We start from the raw sequence: 18986 nt of genomic DNA on the forward strand, positions 1-18986 counted from the left end.
TGACCTTAAACATCTGCATTATAGATTTCTACATATGAGCTAGTTGTGAATACATTTCATAGTGGAGTTAAACAGGCACCTCTGGGTTGTCTGAAATATGGTTTAGGAGCGGTACTCCAAAAGTGCTTCTTGCTTTCCACTGATGTTTAAGGATGCTCAGGGGACTGCAGATTTCAGGCTGAAGTTGAATGATAAATGAGATGAATGCTGCCACAGGCATATACCTGATCTACAATACAAACCTAGGAAAGCTGTATTTCTTCAGGCTGTGTGAACATTAGATCAAGTTAGACATTTGTTTTTAACTGAAAAATACACCATTGGCTCAAGGATATCAACTAGTGAATTTCACTGAATTTGATAAATCACTTCAACAAGAAAAAATATTTCAGATTTGCAGTTACTATTGTGAAAAAACGCTAACAAGCAAAACAACATTTCCTTTTAGAAAATGGACTATTTTGTTCAGTCAGGAGTTTTGAGGGCTTTTTTAATCTGGAAGAACTGAAATTTTTGTTTGTGTTCCTTCTTCTTCACTTTCTTTATGAGGTTCATAAATACTGCCTCTTTCATCCTGTATTTAAAGTGTAATACAAAGATGGGCTCCCTGATCTTCTTTACGATGCTGTTAGGTATTGACCCAGAGTGAACATTGGCTAGTCTGTAAAAAGCTGGGTCATCTGTATGGATCCCATGTATTGATTTTCTTGCAGTGAGAATTGTTCTTACCCTGAATGTATGCCCCTTCCCTTTGTATGCCAGGATGACAATGAAGTCCGTCTGTCTGACAGTCTCTCAGAAGGTGAGATAAAAGCCACTCAGAAGAGAAAAGAAAAAGTACTGATGTGTCTGAAAAACCTTGGGATTCATTGTGACCAGGTAAGCACTGACAGTCCTATTAAGGAAAGAAGGATAACAGTCCAGTGATGTGAATGGCACACAGAGGGCCACCTGAGGTGAGGTCCAGTCCCTAGGAAGCATCATCTGTCATCACAAGTTTTCCAGTGCAGGCTTTCTGTCCACTGCTGGGAAAAGGATTCAGGCTGGGAATTTCCAAGGAGAGAAAAGGGAGCAGGACACAGAATTTTCAGTGGAATTCCCAGATGCAATTCTCATATCTATCAGCTAATTAATTAGTAAATCTACTTGCCCTTACATATAATTATATACATGCATATTTTTATAAATCTGCAGATATGTGTATATATGAATACGCCATGTGGAACAGACACAGACAGTTAACCACCTGAATGTGTTTGTATCCTAGTAAGCATGCACAAACACATATCTCTCTAATCACTCTGTGCATTCTTGTGCAAACTTTCATCTCTACCTTTGAACCCTTTCATCCTCAGATGCATACCATCACATACAATGATACAGGAACACTGGCCCCCATGGGTTTTCATATGTTCTGAACACAGGCATAGGGTATAGCTCTGCACACATCTTTGTTTGACTTCATGCTCATTTTATCCTCATGGCATGCATGGTGGGTTGACTCTGGCCAACAGCCAAACACCCACCCAGCTGCTTGCTCACTCCCCCCTCCCATGGGACAGAGAGAAAATACTGTTCAGCAACAATCAGAACATTGGTGTGTTATCAGTACCTTTTTAGCCACAAATCCAAACCACAGCACCATATGGGCTGCTGTGAAGAAAGTTGACTCTGTTCCAGCCAGATCCAGTACAACATGTTTCTTGAGAAATTTCCATGGTTGGCTGTAATAGTTCTACCCTGGTGACAAAAAAGGAATAGAGGTGACATCTAGAGAAACACAATGAGTACTGCTCAAAGTTTATTTATATTTTGAAGCTAAAGCACAGAAACATAGCCACAACAAATTTCAGTACCAGGAAGACAAGTGATAGCACAATACAAAGAAGAACCCATTCTGTGACTGTGATGTAAAGGAAAAAGAGAAATAGGGGGAAAGAGGCAGATTATGGAATGTGTCCTAAAGCAAGGAAGCAGGCCAGGTGAGAATTACAATAGCCTTTATCCCTGTGTGTTTGCTAAGCCTTTGCTCTAAAAGAAATGTGTTTTCTGTCTTCCACTCCCTAGAATAATGTGCCTAATATCGTTGTTCTGGGATCAGGCGGGGGCCTGCGTGCCATGATAGCCCTGCTAGGAACCTTGGTTGAGCTGAAGAAACAGAATTTCTTGGATGCTGTCATGTATCTGTGTGGGGTGTCAGGATCCACTTGGTAGGTGCCTGTTTTCTGGTCTGATCATGAATGTTTTTCCTGCTCCATAGATTCAATAGCAATTTGACACTTTCATCACTGTTCAGAACTCTGTGTTGGACTCACAACAGATGAACCGAGTGGTGGGTGAGATATTTGCCTGTATAATGGTGGGAGGCACAGGGAATATTCGTGACGTTAACTACAGACCAGCAAGACTGACCTTCGATCCCCAGAGAAGAAGAAATTAGTGTCTCTCAATGGTGATCCAAATAAAGAGCTCACTTGGTCATTCAGTCTTACCTTCTGGAGGAGACAATTCCCCCTGTTCACAGGCCATGAAGAGCAGCCAGGAAAGCGTTGAAAACTTCCACGTAGCATCCTACTCAGAAGCACAAGGGCTTCTTTAAATAGAGGCTGTGGTATATTTAAGAGAGGCCCATGCCACTAAGCTACTTCTCTCAAGTGTATGGGAATGAGTCAGGTGCCTAAATGTAAATACCTAGAGCCATTTCAAGTACTTACTTTGCCAGCCCCCTAGCAGTTTGGAAGAGCACTGGGTGTCCTGCATGTACTGCATCAGCTCTACCAAATCTGTGGTGATGTCACTCATCCTTGTGGCAGGTTAAATGGCATTATATATGCATGATTATGGTATTGAACATTTATACCTCATTTACTTTTTTAGTCTTATCTTCTATGCAATGAAAAGAAATGACATTCAGGAACATGAGCCATTTTGCCTTAAGGCCCATGTGCAGCAAGTGAATGACATGCCAGGATTGTTCGTTACAATGAAGTGACTGTGCAGGCAGTCTAGCTTATAGGTCACATACAGACATCTGCCCTGCAAGGATAGAACTCTGTCTGCATCTAGCAGTCCTAAATTTAGATATGTCGGTATGTGTATCTGTATATGACATACACACCTCTCCTTCCATTTTACTTAAGGGGATAGGTTTATGTTCTCTAAAGGCAGACTTCCAGTGGCAGTTCAGATGCCCTAGGAGGAAATCCCATCTGGTTTTCAGTAGGTGGTTCAAGAGGACACAGGTGTTCCACAGACCTTATGTTATTGTCTGTCAAATGAGGGTGGAAGTCTTGAGCGCTTTAGGCCACCTCAACTGTCACTGTCTATGGTTAGGTACCAGATATGGTGTCTGCAGTAATCCAGAACATCTCCTTCCCTGCACAGAGTCAAGACGCATGCTGCTCTAGGTGGAGAAGGTAATGTTGTACACCTTAATTTATACCTGAACCAGGCTGTGGAGTTGGTCTTGCAACAGAGTGAGCCTTTACAACTCTGCAGGTAGTTAGCATGAGCTGAGACCTGTAAGTTTAGTAGGGGATGATGTCACTCTGCAAGTGTACCAGCTTTATTGGTCCTAATAACAGACAAAAAAAGTCACAAGTCTCTAGTGCAAAATGATGACATGATTCTACATGTTTAAGTTTGTTCCGAGTTCTTTGATGGATTATCTGTGCCTTGGCAGATTTGACATCTTTCCTACTAAAGCTTTCTGCAAAACCTGTATTCCTGCAGCAATTTACCCTTAATATATGGCATGTAGCCAGCTGAAATCCAGCTTCAGGTCATCTAACTAATTAAATGACATTATCAGTATGCAGCTGGGAAGTAAGTGATCAAGGAATAATGACACTTTTCTATGATGCAAAGTGTCTTGCTAGAGATAGGACTTTTCTTTCTTTTTAAAAGGTGCATGTCCCTCCTGTATGGAGATGGGAAATGGTCAGAAAACTTGATGTACTTGGAAAAGGAACTGTGCAAAAACCTCAGTAATTTCTCCTGGCATATCAGAAAGGCAATAAAATCCTTAGAGGAGTCATCAAAAGATGAACATTACTCACTCACAGACTTCTGGGCCTCCTGTCTTGTATACCAAATACTGCAGCAGGTAAGAAGCTAACTGCAAACACCTCAGGAGTGTTTTGAAGATCTCAGAGTAATCGCAACTAAATTTGACCTTGGTGGGTGGGGTTTTTTGAGGACTTGTATAAATCAAAGCAATATTTCAGAGCATGACATCTTATCTCTAGATATGGAAAGGTAGAAGCGGTTAATCCAACTCCTTGGTTAATCTAGTCTCCTAAGTGGGGGTGTCCTCGGTGCTATAACAGAGGGGAGGGGCATTTTATGTTCCTTCAGAAGCCCTTACTTATCTTCCAGTTTGATGAGAATGAGCTGGCTGACCACAGGGAGGCCTCAGAGACTGGAATAAACCCTTACCCGATTTATGCAGCAGTGGATAAGGAAAAACTGAATGAAGAAGGTGTAAATTTTCCAGGTAAAATACGTGCTCCTAGTCTAACTGTATCTTAAATACCATGCATTAGGTTCCTTTAATTTAATGCCAGGCATTAACTGTGCTGACATCCAATCACAGTTTGTCAGCCTATGTCTTTGTTTATAGATAATGGAGAAAAACAAGCACATGCAGGGGCTGAATCACATTCCGTAAAAGCGGCCTTTGTGTTAGGATAAGGTGAGGCATCCCTACAATAGAATGGGCTGAACAGATTAAATAAAATGTCAATCAAACAGATCTTCAAAATGTAGAAGCCTGAACTTAGGCATTTAGTGCCATCATAGATGTCCTGGCCTCCACCTGAGTATTCAGCAGGGTGCAGATCTCTTGTAAATGCTCTATAATATCTGCCAGCCCTATGTGGACCTCCAAAATAACACAGTGCTTGTAAAATTGAACTAGGCAACTATATCTTTTTTCAGTAGATAGGGAGAAGGCCTTCACATGGAGAAGTTTACTTTCAAATAACTACTTTTACCCTGTCCCACTAAACTGACTTTTCCCTCACTGCAATTTAAAACTCTGACTGTCTCCTCTATCCCTCCGTGCACAGAGGGCAGATCATCTCCTTCCACTTAGCAACTGTAGGCTTTGATTTAAGGTGATGGGACTTGATTTATAAAGCACAAACTGGCCTGGAATTGTGATAATCCTGGAAGGCCTGAGTGAGAACTGGGAACTTCATTTTGGAAAGGAAATGTGATCAAGGAAGGGATTATGAACTGGAGAGTAGGTGGCTTTCTACTTTAGGCTGGTGGGTGCGGGATAATAGTCACAACCAACAAAAAGTTTCACCATTGCTACCAAATTTTATTTTCCATACCTGTTAAAATAATCGATGTCTCTCTGGAGCAGACAGACTTCATTTAGTTGTCCACACAGAGGCTTGTGATTCCATTTGAAATGCCTTACCATACTCTGCCTACTTTATCTACTTTTCTAAAAGACTATGAGTGTTATTTCAGTCCTGCGTCGTAACTGTTGGCCTCATGCAGATGACTCAGTTCACCACAGGTCCCTAGGTACCAAGGGTTCCGAGTTACATATCTGTGGGTACTTGAATCAAGCCCAGTCTCTTCCTCTTTGTTGACTCTGAAGAATTTTAGGGCAGGTTTAGGTTGTGTGAACAGGATTACTTTGTCACCTATGCATAAGCATCTGGAGGCCTTTGAGATATCGAACACATCTGAGAGGTCTGCATAGAGCTGTACAATATGACACATGATCTGTGGGAAACCAAGACCTTTCTGGTGTGGCAGCCGGAGGCCAGGGTGGGAAGGATACCAAGAGCATATCAAAGAGCAGGTAGTAGCATGCTTATGACTTAGTTTGTTCCCCATATGCCGATTCATGCTTGTCAGCTAATATCAGGGGATTTTAGAAAGGAAGAGAAAAACAGCCAAAATGCCACCTTGGGACAGTGAGGTCATCTATGCTTCCAAATATTGAGTGACAAAGCTGTTTGATTTTTCTCAGGGACCTGGTTTGAATTCACGCCACATGAGGTTGGATATACTGCCTTGGGTGCTTTTGTGAGTACCAAACTCTTTGGAAGTGAATTTGAGAATGGTAAACTGAAGAAAAGGGGGAAGAAGAAACACATTTGTTACATGCAAGGTGAATGTTCCTAATTCTGCTTTGTAGAAAAAAAGACATGGTTAGCTATTCTGTATCTTTCTGTAAGTAACAGGAATACATCTATTATTGCATGAATGCATGCATAATAGTATATGAATTCTGGAGAGCAGTTTTTCTCACTTTGAACGTTCAAACTGGAACATCTGAATGCTTGTCTACACCCCACTGTCTACATTGACCAATTTTCTGTGGTTGTTATGGTTAGTTAGAGACATACACTGTAGATTACTGAAGTTAATATAATTATATTTCGTCCCAGCCTGGATTTCTAAATATTCTGTAATCCCAGCATGTTCACTTTACAGGGAGAGATGCTTCCCAAATTAGATTAGATACATCCTACTGTGAGGACTGGTAGCTCCTATTTTGCTGATTTGCTTCACTCTGTTTCAGTCCAGGTCCAAAATTCTTTCATTCCCTACCTAAGCAGTATAGCTGCAAATCTCATCTCACTTGTCTGTGACACAACTAAATGTATCTGGTATCCTTAAACACATCTCGCATTTAATGACTTCATGCCCCAGTGTCCTCAAAACACACCCTTGGCATCATGGTGGGGGTGGGGGGTGTGGAAACAGGAGAGAAAAAACCAAAAAGCACTCTAGCTCTTACTATTTAATTCACTCAGAAGGGGAAAAAAAAATAAAATAAACACAACACATCCATGAAGACTACTTATGCCTTCAGGCTCATGTGTGAGCCTGGCCCAGCAAAGTGCTTGACCAAGAGTTCTGATGTGTGAGAGTACCTGATGTTTTCCAGGGGACTCAGGCCTTAAGTAACTTAAAAAGCTGGTCCACAAAAATATGTAGACCCAGTAGGAGGAAGAGGGAGTAAATAATCTCAGGAGGTGTATAATCCTTTCAGCAGACAGTAAGGGAAGACTAGGCAAGGAGTTTTGATTTAGACATCTGTCTTACAGATTTTGAAAGTTAAGAGAAGTGTACTACTGAAAGGCAAACTTGGATTGAATTCTTAGTGAGACTGTTATAAAGCAATCACTTCAAGCACGTTTTCTTTTTTGTTTCAGGCTTATGGGGGAGTGCACTTGGAAGCATAGAAGAAATTCTAAAGTTTATACGAGGTACTACCTTTTTTCTGTCAAATCAGTTGTTGTACCTGCTGAAATTGAGCACATACTTCACATTACCCTCAAGTAATCCCTGCAGTCCTCTAGTTCCAAACAGATATACAGCTATGCCTTACAGAAGCTCCGCTGGTACTCTAATCACCCTTCTTCCAGCATTCAGCAGAATGCCAAGAAAGTTTGCTGATGGTGGTTTGAAATACATTTATGGAGAGTGGCAAGAATGAAAGAAGATTCTGTGATGAAAGATTGAAATACTCATCAGTTTAAAGAACAGGGTTAAGATAAAACATGAGAATCATTCAGCCTAGTGTATATTTCCCCATGTGAACTCTTCTGAGAACACAAGTAACAGTGGCAGGCTAGAGATGCAGCAGTCTGCACAGCAGCTCACACAGAAGGGGGCCAGCAGCTCTGCTGAGGACAGCATCCACACCCTCAGCAATTATGGTTCCACATTACAGGGTATGGTCTCCAGCAGCTGTTGGAGTAATGTTCCCTGTAATGTCAGAGGCCTCCATCAAAATGGAGCTACAAAAGAAGGCTGCAGCTCTGCAGGTCTCAGGCTGCAGGCAGTGCCTGTGGCCTCTTGCTGAGGCTGGGGAAGCAGAAGGTGGTCTTGGAGCTTGCAGAATTTTCCTTGTTGAGGATCTGTGTCTCAAAGTAAAGGTTCTGTAGGAGGAGGTCAGCAGACTTCACAGCATCTGAGATGATAAGGCAGAGATTGTCCAGATCTTATCCAAGACTGTGCAGCTTGAAGAGCCAAAATTCCAACTGTATCAAAGGACAAGTGCTCTGTGCATATCAGAGAGAAGTGGACACTGTCACGATGGCAAAAACTGGAAGCTGGTGACTTCTGACACCAGGAGGAAGGCTCCTGCTCCACCTGAAGATTTCCAATTATGGAATACATTTAGTAAGCTCAGGAAAGATGAGAGACTGCAAGCATGAGGGACTGAGAGCTCTGTCAAATGAAGCATGAGAGTCAGAGGAGCCTGACCACCAATAGAAGGACCGGCTAGCTGGAAAGCAGCTTTTCAGTCAAGACCTGGGTGTCCTGGTGAACACCAAGTCGAATGCAAGCTGGCAGTGTTCCTCTGTGGCAAAGGCGGCTAATGGTATCCTGGGCTGCATTAGGAAGAGCACCACCAGCAGTTCAAGGGAAGTGATCCTTCCCATTTACTCAGCATTGGTGATGCCACACCTGGAGTACTGTGCCTGGTTCTGGGTTCCCCAGTACAAGAAAGATGTGGACATACTCGAGGGAGTCCAGGAAGGGGCCACAAAGATGATTCAGGGACTGGAGCATCTTTCATACGAGGAGAGACTGATAGAGCTGCAGAAGAGAAGGCTCAGAGGGATCCTGTCAATTAGTATAAATACCTGATGTGAGATTCAAAGAAGATGGAATCAGACTCTTCTCAGTAATATCTACTGAAACACAAGAGGCAATGAACATAAATTCAAATACAAGAAATCCAATTTAAACATAAGAAAACCATTTTTACTGTGAGGATGGTTGAACACTGGAGCAGGTTTCCCAAAGAGACTGTGGAGTCTGCATTCTTGGAACAATTTGAAAACCCAGCTGGATATGGACCTGAGCAACTTGCTGTATCTGACCCTGCTTTGATCAGAGGAGGTGGACTAGGTGATGTCCAGAGGTCCCTTCCAACCTCAGCTGAATTTCTCTGAAAACAACCAAAATAAAACACTGCTTCTTGCACATCCTTTTAGACATTTACATCATTGTTACAAACATTTGAGTTACTCACCTTAAGGTGTCGTTGTGAGTGAGAAAGAAGAACTTCACAGGTGCTCTTCACAGATACATTTAGGTACTGCATAAAGATGTGATGAAACTTTGTCTGGAAATGCCTCTCCATTGAGTATAAATTTATGGTAACATGAGCGTGGACTGTAGAAGTCCAATTTTGGTTGGGTAAACCTCTGCCAGTACCACAGGGGAAAGTGTAAATATCATGTCAGTGAATGTGGACTGATCTTCACATCAGATTCTTTGTGATGTGGAAGCATCAGAGATGATATCTTAAACTCTGAGGTAGGAGGGAGTTGGGGGAATAATAGAGGTGACTGAGATGCCATCAGGTATCTGAGGCATCAAACGCAGAGCTATGAGTGAAGAACAGAACCAGCAGGAGATTAGTACTCTTCTGGAGTGTCAGCCACAAGGCAGGTGAGATCCTCCAAGGAATCCGAAATAGCACTGTACATCTATGTTTAGGTGCATGGCTAGCTTTCCTGATGTCTTTCACTGGCAGACAATGACTATTTTATTGCAAAGGGTATTCTTATTTTAATCATCCTTTTATTTCTTCCTAGACAGTCTCGCCTTGTTCCTACAAAGAAGTGTTTACTCAGATGAAGATATGTTCTCACACAGACTTGGTGGGTTATTGTGTTTCTTAGGGGTTTTTTAATTATTTTTTTAAATTTAGCATTCTTTTCTGCTTGCCCCAGAAAAATACAAAATGCATTCCCACAGTATTCTTGGTAATACTGGAAGAAAGCACACCAGGCTTTACTCAAATCATCATTACATTTCTTATTCCTGTATGTATGTATGTATTTATTTATTTATTTAAAAATTCAAAATGGGAATGAAGTATTTGAGGCATATTAGAAAATTCCCATTTAATCCAAACTATATTTGTGTTCCTCCTCCTGCTACTTTTTTTCATGGAACTTTTCTTCCAAGATGAACACAAAGGCCATCTGAATCCTGGTATGGTTGTGCAGCTGCCCAGATGTGAATTCTTAGGGTTAGGTGTTTTTACTGTCAACAGAGAGAAATACTCACTTTGGCACATGGTTCCTCTCACCAGCTTAAACTTCTTTAGCACAAGAGGAATGAGGTTAGTCTTTCTACAGATTCCATTGAATGCAGGGACTACATCTTCACTAATTCACATGTCAGTTATGGGCTAATCAGATGTTTGGTAAGATAAATTCGGTAAGATGTAACTTTAATCTTATCTTTCTTAGGGAGCAGTTTAGGTAACTTCACTGTTTATGAGGCTTCTCTTCTTCTACTAGACCTTCAGTTGTGTGCTGTAAGTGGGAGTGATCCTACAGAAGTCTTCAAGAAATTGTTGAATATATGGTCAGGCAAGTGAATGATGCTAAGATTTCTAAGCACTTGTGTTCTCAGTAATCTGGTTTTACAAATGGCGATTCCTTTGTTGTGCATTCTCATATTTTCATTTTCTTCTTTTCTCTATTTCTAAGAAGACAAGGAAAAAAGTGCATCCTACCAGCTGTGCATTGAAATGTGTAATACTTGGGCAATGAAAAACAAGAAGGAAAGAATGGAAAGCTGTGCTGAACTGGCCAAAGAGATAGAAAAGGAATTTGGAGGCAAGTATTGTACATTAATGCTTATCATAAGGATGATGCCCTCTCCATCCCAGGTAGAAATACCCACCTGCATTTGTAGTAAAAAGTTGCCCTGTAGGTTGCCATGTATCTGTTTCTCTAATGTGACTGGGTTTTGTGCTTTTTTTTCCACTTGACCTTCCTCAGTGTTTCTTGGAGAAGAAGGTACTCTAGAAGGAGTGTTACCACCACACAGTGAAATCCTCCTAGGCAAGTTTATCTCTTTTTTAGTATCTTTTATTACTCTTTGTATTGTATGTGCTTTGAAAAATTCCAGCTTTGGAGTTTTGTGAACTTGAATTCCAGTGTAAATCTTGGGTGCAGCCACTGTAGGAAGATCTGGTGAAAACCATGTTGCAGAATACTTGCCAGTGATATTCTCATCCAGGGACTAGTTTCCAGTATTCACAAAGCTTTCAGGTCTCATGAAAGCATTTAGAATCTGCCTACCTAAGTAAATATAGTAAGAGGCCTAATCCTGAACAGTCACCATTTCTCACTTATCTTTGCTCCTGACTGAGCTTGTGTTGTCAGCAAGACCTCTTAGACATCCCAAACTGATGAAGTATAGGATCTTGGCAGCTGCAGGTAGTGGATTACTGAGTAGATAGCTGTTGGACCCCTAGGGTGCCCTGATCTCAAGCATCATTTGGAACTTCGATCACTAGAGAAATTTTGAAATAAAAAGTCATGAACCAAGACATCCTAAAGCAAAACTGGGTTTTCCTTAACAGTCAACTCCATTCTTCCTGTGGGTTGGTTTTTTTTTGGCAGCTGATCAGCATTTCTGCCCTTTTACCTAAACTGAAGCTTGTTTACAACAAACTGGACTCATTTAGCTTATATCTGCAATATTTAATAGACTCGGTTGTGGGTGAAATGAGGATTGTTTGGATTTGCATCAAAGAGAGCAGGAAGAGGCCTAAGCAAGACACAAACAAGTTGCAGAGTAAAATTTCACGCTGAAATTCCTCAAATACATTTGCACTGTTTAGCTGGTACGTTATCTGTTTAGATCCAGGGCTCTGCTAGTTCCATCATCCACAGTGTATGGGCAGTTTTTGGTCAGTTCCTTCTGGAGTGAACTGACTAGTACTCTGAGATTAAATCTGGACATTGCAGACGGGTCTTTATTCTCTCCAATGCCTGTTGCAAGGAGTGTGTTCACAGGTAAGGCCTGGATCGTCCGTGTCTGCGCAATACAGTTCTCCAAACTCTTTCACTGGGCTGATCTTCTCACGTTCTCTCACATGATCTCTTGATGCCCTCATGGCTCTCCGCTAATATTCTCCCACCTCATACAGGTCATTCTACTGGGCTGTAGCATGGCTCTCGCTTTATTCAGGGTACTTTCAGCTGGAAAGAAGATGAAGAGGAATAACAATCCCTCTGAACCACAAGAATGCTGTAAGAGGCCCAGAAAAGATCAGGCCTCATTCTTGTACAGCACTGGCGTAACCAGTCCACTCCAGAGCCTGTGAGCCTCAAGCACAGTGAATGTGCCAGCTGGTGTAGGGCCCAAGGCCTGTATAGTTTGTGCCTTGAGTGGCTTATTCAAATCTGTTTCAGCTGTACTAAGATTCCATTGCTTAATGTTAATTATTTGAACTAGTGCAAAGCATAGTTCTTCCTCTTCTGAAGCGCTCAGGCCTTGGCCCTCAGGCTGTCTATACACTATCTGCACATATGTTCTTCTAACACCACACATCTCCCCCAGATTTTGTTGCACCAGTTGAAAAGTGAAGTTCTCTAGATTCAATTATGTTCTGAATTTATTTTCTCTTCCCAGGCTCGGTGTGGGGTGTCAGTAAGATGGTGTGGAAAACAATCCAATGTGCATTGACCTGGAAATGGGGAACGACGAATAACTTCCTTTACAACTGCCGTAAGAAAATCCAATGAAATCATGGTTTGTTTATATTCAGAAAATACAGAGTGGCTATGCTATCCAGCTAGATCTATGGGATGCATGGGGTTTAGCAGAGCTTTTATGCTGTGTTTGTGTGATGTTAAACCAAGAAAACTGTCTTTGCCATTTACCATCTTAAAATGGTGAGTTAGATAGCTTTCCTTTCCAGGATCCACCCTCTCTTAACATCATCCTATTACAGGCAGCAAATAAACTAGTCATAAACAGAATTATTTCACACTATGGGAATCCAGATCTGCAACGTCATTGCAGGTATATAAGCTCACTTCTGTCACATGAATACGGGCATCTAATGTCCCACAAACTGCCCTTTGTACAAGGGACAACAGCATTAAGTTGGAAGACCTATAGGACCCCTGTGCCCTTTTGGAGGAGAACCTGGAGGACACAAGAAGTAAACTAAGGAGTTGGAACTGGACAGCTAAGTTTATGAAATTGAGTTATGCTCCTGATGCATGAGCAGTAACATTGGTCTCTAGATTCCATTGCCTGCACCAGCTGGATGTTCACTTACAATAACGGAAGCTTTGGCACCTAGTGCATAAGTGGAAACCTGCATTTAGACAACTGCAGTTAGGTGTCATGATATCTAGCTGGCTCATGCATTCATTCTCCTCTCAAAGATCTTCTAATCTTAAAACTATGGGTGCATAGTCCTAGGGGTGTGATTTCTTGACCTCCAAAAAGCCCATCAGGAATTCTGGTCTGCAACTGACCTTAGCCAGAGAGAGAGGTAGGTCAGAGGAATGTGGATTCCTCTTGTCAGAACACAGCTGGACATCTGGTTGGGCAGGAGAGGCAAGGAAAGGTAGATTTCAGTACATTTTTGGGGTGCATCATGAGTGAAGACCAATGTACTCTTTCGGGGCTGGTCATGTATATATTTATTCATATACGTCTTTATGAGATCTCATTGCTTTTTTTCATTTGATTAGCTAACTTTCAGTCCTCTTACCTGGTCAAAACCAAAGTCATCTCTTTGATTGATGCTGGCCTGGCAATAAATTCTGCCTATCCTCTGGTCCTTCGAGCAAAGCGGCGAGCAGATCTGATAATTTCCTTTGATTTCAGCTCTGGAGATCCTTTTGAGGTACATATGTGTCTATGGCTTTGGAGACCCTCCTTTGGGGTCATTGGGTTGGGGACTGCAGAAATGCATTACAATCATTGTCAAAGCAATTTTCAAAGAAGTGTCTGAACAGATTCTGACAGGTTGGTACACTGACCATCACATTGTTTGGGCTTCTTTTCTAGGTGGTTGGCAGAAACAGATACTTCTAGAACATGAGCCATTTTGTCTGTCTTGCTCACCGGTGTTGTATGGTAACCTACAAAGGTTATCAAGCTTTCAGGCTATCAAGGGTGCATCGGGGGAAAGCTCACAAATTTCTTATCCTCCCTTTTGCCTTAGGGCTGACTAGAATTTTTCTGCCTGTAAGTGATATTACTCCTTCCATAACGGCAGTTGATAACATTCATCAAAGAGAACCTCATCCTGCTGATCGGGATGAGGAAACAAGGTGTTGACATTAAATTCTTCCATATTGTTGGGGGAATTAGGTGGGGGAAGGACACTATACAAAACTATCACCCTTTTTTGCTGTAGTTCCTTCCAAACATAGTGTTTGATTTGAATCAACCTCCAAAAGAAATTCCAAGTTGATGAAGTTAAGTGCCTCATAAGAATTTAAAATGTGCTGGTATATGTCAGATTACTGCCTCTCTGGGTATTTTCAGAGTGGTCACTTTAGGGAGAGTGGAGGCAGCTGCATCTGGAGTCTCTGGCTCCTTTGGGCTTCTTACAGTAGGATTTGAAAACAGATTAACTGATCTCTTCAAGTGCCCATTTCCATTTGACTACAGATAAGATTGTCAGGGAGGAGCAAGAGCCAGCTCATCCCTAAGGCACAGGGAGCCAGGCTCAATAACATGACAAGCAGGGCAGGGGCCTCACCAGGCAGGGTCCAGCCCTGCAGCACCTGGGAGAGACAATCAGGGCAGGTCTGAGGATGGCAGACACGATCAATCGGGAGTCCAGATTATCAGGCAAGGCCATGGTGAAAAGGCAGGTCCAGGGTCAAGCTGGGAAGTCAGTCCATGGGTCAGAGTGTGGATCAGTGGAGTCCATGGACAGGCACATCTGTGCCTGAGCTGAACACTGCTACTTGTACAACACCAGTGAGGACCCTGGACCAATGGCAAGGGTACGGGTGGAGGCCCCAGGACCATTAAGGCCTATTAGTTCATTCAGGACCCTGGCAGTAGCCTTCCATCCCAGTAAAGTGTTTCCTCATGCTTGGGAGGTCTGGGTTCAGAAGGGCCTTGCTGTAGCGTGATTTCGTCACTGTAGTTGTCAGTGAGCTGTTTCAGGGGACACAGAGCCAGGGCAGGGACTAGTAACTGGGAAGGGAACACGGCACGAGAGATTTGGTGTTGGATAAGAGTGTTCAGGCCAGGATCCAGGCTGGATTGAGAGTGAAGAGAGGGGGGCAGGGGGTCCTCTGAGCTGTCCCTGGCAAGCCTTGGAGGGCTGGCAGGCTTGAGGAAGGACATTGCTCAGGAGCCTGGGGATGGGTAGGTGGTTGTCAGCATGAGGACATCAGAGCCCAGGGCCAGGATCAGCCCTCAAGAGGAGTCATAGTGGCAAGGTCTTACACAGGTGTCATCCAGGCCCCATGGTGCTTGGCACAGAACTCAGGAAGGCCTGAGCTAACTGGCAAGGCCAGCTGCTCCTGAGGGAAAGGGAGCCAGAGCAGGCAGGGCAGGGCCTTGCCAGACAATGCTCAGTTTCACAGGGTCCAAGTGAGTCAAACAGGGCATGCTTGGAGATGGCAGTCAGGTTCAGACAAGGGTTGGAATCATCAAGTAAGTTTGCTGTGATGAGGCAGGTCCAAGGTCAATTTGGGAAGTCAATATGGAGCAGGGTTGGTGGCAGCAAGGATCAGGTCTGCTGAGGGTAACCAGTCCAGTGATCACTGGGCAGGTCCGTAGTGATGACACCATTCCAAGTTCAAGCTGGAAAGTCAGCCTTTGGGACAGGGCCCAAATCAAGAAGGCTAAGGCATAGGCATGACTGTGTATCATAGATTAACCCCAGCTGGCAACTAAGCACTACACAGCTGCTTGCTCACTCCCCTGCGGTGGGATAGGGGAGAGAATTGGAAGAGTAACAGTAAGAAAACTCATGGGTTGAGGTAAAGCCAGCTTAATAGGTAAAGCAAAAGCCCTGTGCAAGCAAAGCAAACAAGGAATTCATTCCCTACTTCCCATGGGCAGGCAGGTGTTCAGCCATCTCCAGGAAAGCAGGGCGCCATCACGCCTAACGGTTACTTGGGAAGACAAACACTAGAACTCCGAACGTCCCTCCCTTCCTTCCTCTTCCCCCAGCTTTATATACTGAGCATGAGGTCATATGGTATGGAATATTCCTTTCGTCAGTTGGTGTCAGCTGTCCCAGCTGTGTCCCCTCCCAACTACTTGCACCCTCAGGCTCCTCACTGGTGGGGTGGTGTGAGAAGCAGAAAAGGCCTTGAGTCAGTGTAAACACTGCTCAGCAATAACAAAAACATCTCTGATTTATCAACACTGTTTCCAACACAAATCCAAACCATAGCCCCATACTAGCTACTATGAAGAGAATGAACTCTATCCCAGCCAAAACCGGCGCACTGTGGCTGAGCAGGAGACCAGTGCACCTAGGACATAGCTCATGTAGGGGTTGAAGACCAAGGCCTGAGATTAAATGGAGCTCATGGGAAGGATCTGGTCCTTACCAGCTCACACCTCAACAAGAATGAAGGAAAAGGGGTTTGGAAAATGTAGTTCTGCAAGGAAGAAGAGCAGAAACCCTTATTAGAGATAAGAGAGGGCCCTATCAAATGCAGAATACTTTTTGACAGTATTTACAGCAAAACAGATCTTTTGCCTTTGAGTAGATCTGGTATCAGTATCTGTAAGAATTTTGGTCAGCTTCCCTTTGTGTAGTCTTTTTCTTCCTAATATACTCAATTTCCTTTCTCCTTTTATAAACAAATTTCATTACAAACAAGTATAAATGTACAATACTGTTTCTGTAATTGCTTCTGTTTAAACATATAAGCCCAGGGGATGAATCTGGGGGTCTTGAGTTAAAAAAGAACTTGTTAGGCTTTCAAAATGTTATTACTATTTGGTATCATTCCAGGAAGATGCTGTGAGAAGTTTGATTGTCTTTTGTGACTACAAGAGTCATCATGTCTTTAGCTACAACTCCACCTTTTCCCAATAGTGGTTAAGGAAAAGTGATAAATCTGTAGTTTAACACCCGAGACAATTTGGTGTTGTGACAGAAATACCAAGGTGTCAGTAAGTGCCTGTCTATGGGAGAGTCCAGTAGTGTTCTTAGTGCCTAAGGCCCGATCTTTGGTTGTGAAGTGCATTCTTTGTGGAGGGGTTGTTGGAATGAATTGCATAAGATGCCTTTTACTCTGGGAAGCTTACATAAAGTGGCTCTTGTTCACCACCCTTGTGCCATCTAGAGCAGAATATTGCAAACACATTCAGAGAGTGAAAAGGACTCAAAGGTTGTTCCTTCTCCTCAACTCCTAAACAGTTGGGAGTAATATTTCTCAGGGACACCACAGAAAATCTCAGTTTGTGCAAGCTCCCAACACACCTACCCCAGTCAATGCTTTCACGCAAAATCAAGGCAACATTAAAGTTAATGTGTGTCTTGAATCAGGTGGGTTATTGTCTCCCTTTCATGGTCAGATCCACATAAGTGACATACAGCAAGTGTTGAATTTTGTCAGAGTGGTAGAGCAACAGGAGGGGTAGCTTGGGAAAGTAAAATTTGTTTTGAAAGTCTGTGGACCTGGTGATGTCTTCAGACTGTTTTAGAGATGCCAAATCCCTTTAATTTGGACATCTTTCAGCGTCAGCCACATTGCCTTTGTGGGTGTAGCTGTAATTTGTTAAACAAAGATTCTTGCTGGAAGTGACCCCAGAAGTGAGTGCTTGATTTTCATTTGTACTCTGGACTTAGTCTGTTCCTCAGAGAATGCTTGAGGAAAACGTAGACTTTTAAGTATATTATACGTTACAATTAAGTAAAGTCTAAGAAACTAACAACCATTGTTCTGTAGCAATTAATTTTATTACTGGACATAAGATTGATTTATTCTAGAAGTTCAGAAACAAGCAAACAAACTAAAAAATGAGTACAATTTCTCTGTGTCTCAGACTATCAAGAGAACAGCTACGTACTGCCAGAAAAATGGTATCGCATTTCCCAAGATAGAGGATCAGGAAATGGATAAGGAAAACCCTTCTGAATGCTATATCTTCCAAGGAGACAAGTCATGCCCTACAGTCATGCACTTTCCACTCTTCAACAACGCGAATTGTTCTGGTAACACGTACTCTATGCAACTTCATCTCTGTATATTTGCATTTCATATTCTCCACCCCCAGTGCCATGCATTTCAGACTCCTTCTTTACTCAGTGCTGCTGCCACAAATGGACACAGAAGAAAAGGAACAGGGCAGCCTCTCTGTATAATGGATAGAAGCTTGCATGGGCATTAATGTACTCGCCCTCTCAGATAGGCGATGCATGTCCTGAGCTATAAGGATTTTACACTTTTCTTGGTTTGTTCTGTAAATCAGTGTAATTAAACTGTGGTCATTCTACTAAAGAGGAGTTGGGGAGGCATTACATTTAGAAGCCAGAGTAGCCAAGTCTGGGATATTTACCACTGCTTCCTTTTATAGTTATTGATGAAGAACAGGCACGTCCAGAGTGAGATTTATCCCCCTCTCTCAGACAACTGATGAAGCAGGTGATGAAAGAGGCACTTCCAGACTCTGACTGATCTCCTCCTCTCTCTTCACTGGCTACAGCAGGATCTTAATGTGATATAGGTCTTGTATGTGAAACTTGCAGATCTCCAGGGATTAATGTTTTCCTTATGTCCATGCTTTTCTTGAATGATCTTGTAGTTTTCTGTTTGGCATTTACTTACATATTTTGTCTACTTTTTTTCTAGGTAAAATAGAAGAATACAGAAAACGATTTCCCACCTTTTCCTTGTCCTTCCCTGAGGGAGACATCAAAGATCTCCTTGAGAAAGCAGGATTGAATGTATCCAAGAATAGTGGGAAGATTCTGCATGAGATAAAACGGCTTGTGTCTTCCTCTCATACAAAGGAATTCTGAATACTAGGGGGTTTTTTCCTTTAGTACAAGATAACAAATTTATGAGTTGCCTTAAATAGTATACTTTACCCCACTGCAATTTTCATTTTGGCCATTTGGTATTAGTCTTCATACTGTGCTCTGCCTCTCAGCTACCTCTCTAAGTTCCTCTACAGTCAAAAGAACCAAAAAAAGATGCTCTTAGGGAATGAGTCATTTGGCACATTTTAAACATATTTGTGAG

General features: G+C 42.6%; 1 protein-coding gene across 1 annotated transcript; it reads left to right on the forward strand.

Moving 5' to 3' along the window:
- Positions 1-814: 814 nt before the first annotated feature.
- On the forward strand, positions 815-18419 carry PLA2G4C (phospholipase A2, group IVC (cytosolic, calcium-independent)). The gene is made up of 11 exons (XM_010579989.1): positions 815-879; positions 2068-2210; positions 3907-4105; positions 4378-4495; positions 5993-6133; positions 7185-7238; positions 9585-9650; positions 12427-12522; positions 13503-13657; positions 17788-17963; positions 18371-18419. Exons 1-11 carry the CDS (start codon positions 844-846, stop codon positions 18417-18419), a joined length of 1233 nt encoding a protein of 410 aa, XP_010578291.1. The 5' UTR covers positions 815-843.
- Positions 18420-18986: the final 567 nt, after the last annotated feature.

The sequence above is a fragment of the Haliaeetus leucocephalus genome, unplaced genomic scaffold, assembly GCF_000737465.1.
Source record: "Haliaeetus leucocephalus isolate CR32 unplaced genomic scaffold, Haliaeetus_leucocephalus-4.0 Scaffold687, whole genome shotgun sequence".
NCBI classification, from domain to species: Eukaryota; Metazoa; Chordata; class Aves; order Accipitriformes; family Accipitridae; genus Haliaeetus; species Haliaeetus leucocephalus.

Excerpts from the sequence above, each read along its gene's own strand:
- PLA2G4C (XM_010579989.1), top strand. The coding sequence starts at position 844 with ATGTGTCTGAAAAACCTTGGGATTCATTGTGACCAG. Across the intron at positions 880-2,067 it reads TTGGGATTCATTGTGACCAG|AATAATGTGCCTAATATCGT; the intron begins GTAAGCACTGAC and ends TCCACTCCCTAG. Across the intron at positions 2,211-3,906 it reads GGGGTGTCAGGATCCACTTG|GTGCATGTCCCTCCTGTATG; the intron begins GTAGGTGCCTGT and ends TCTTTTTAAAAG.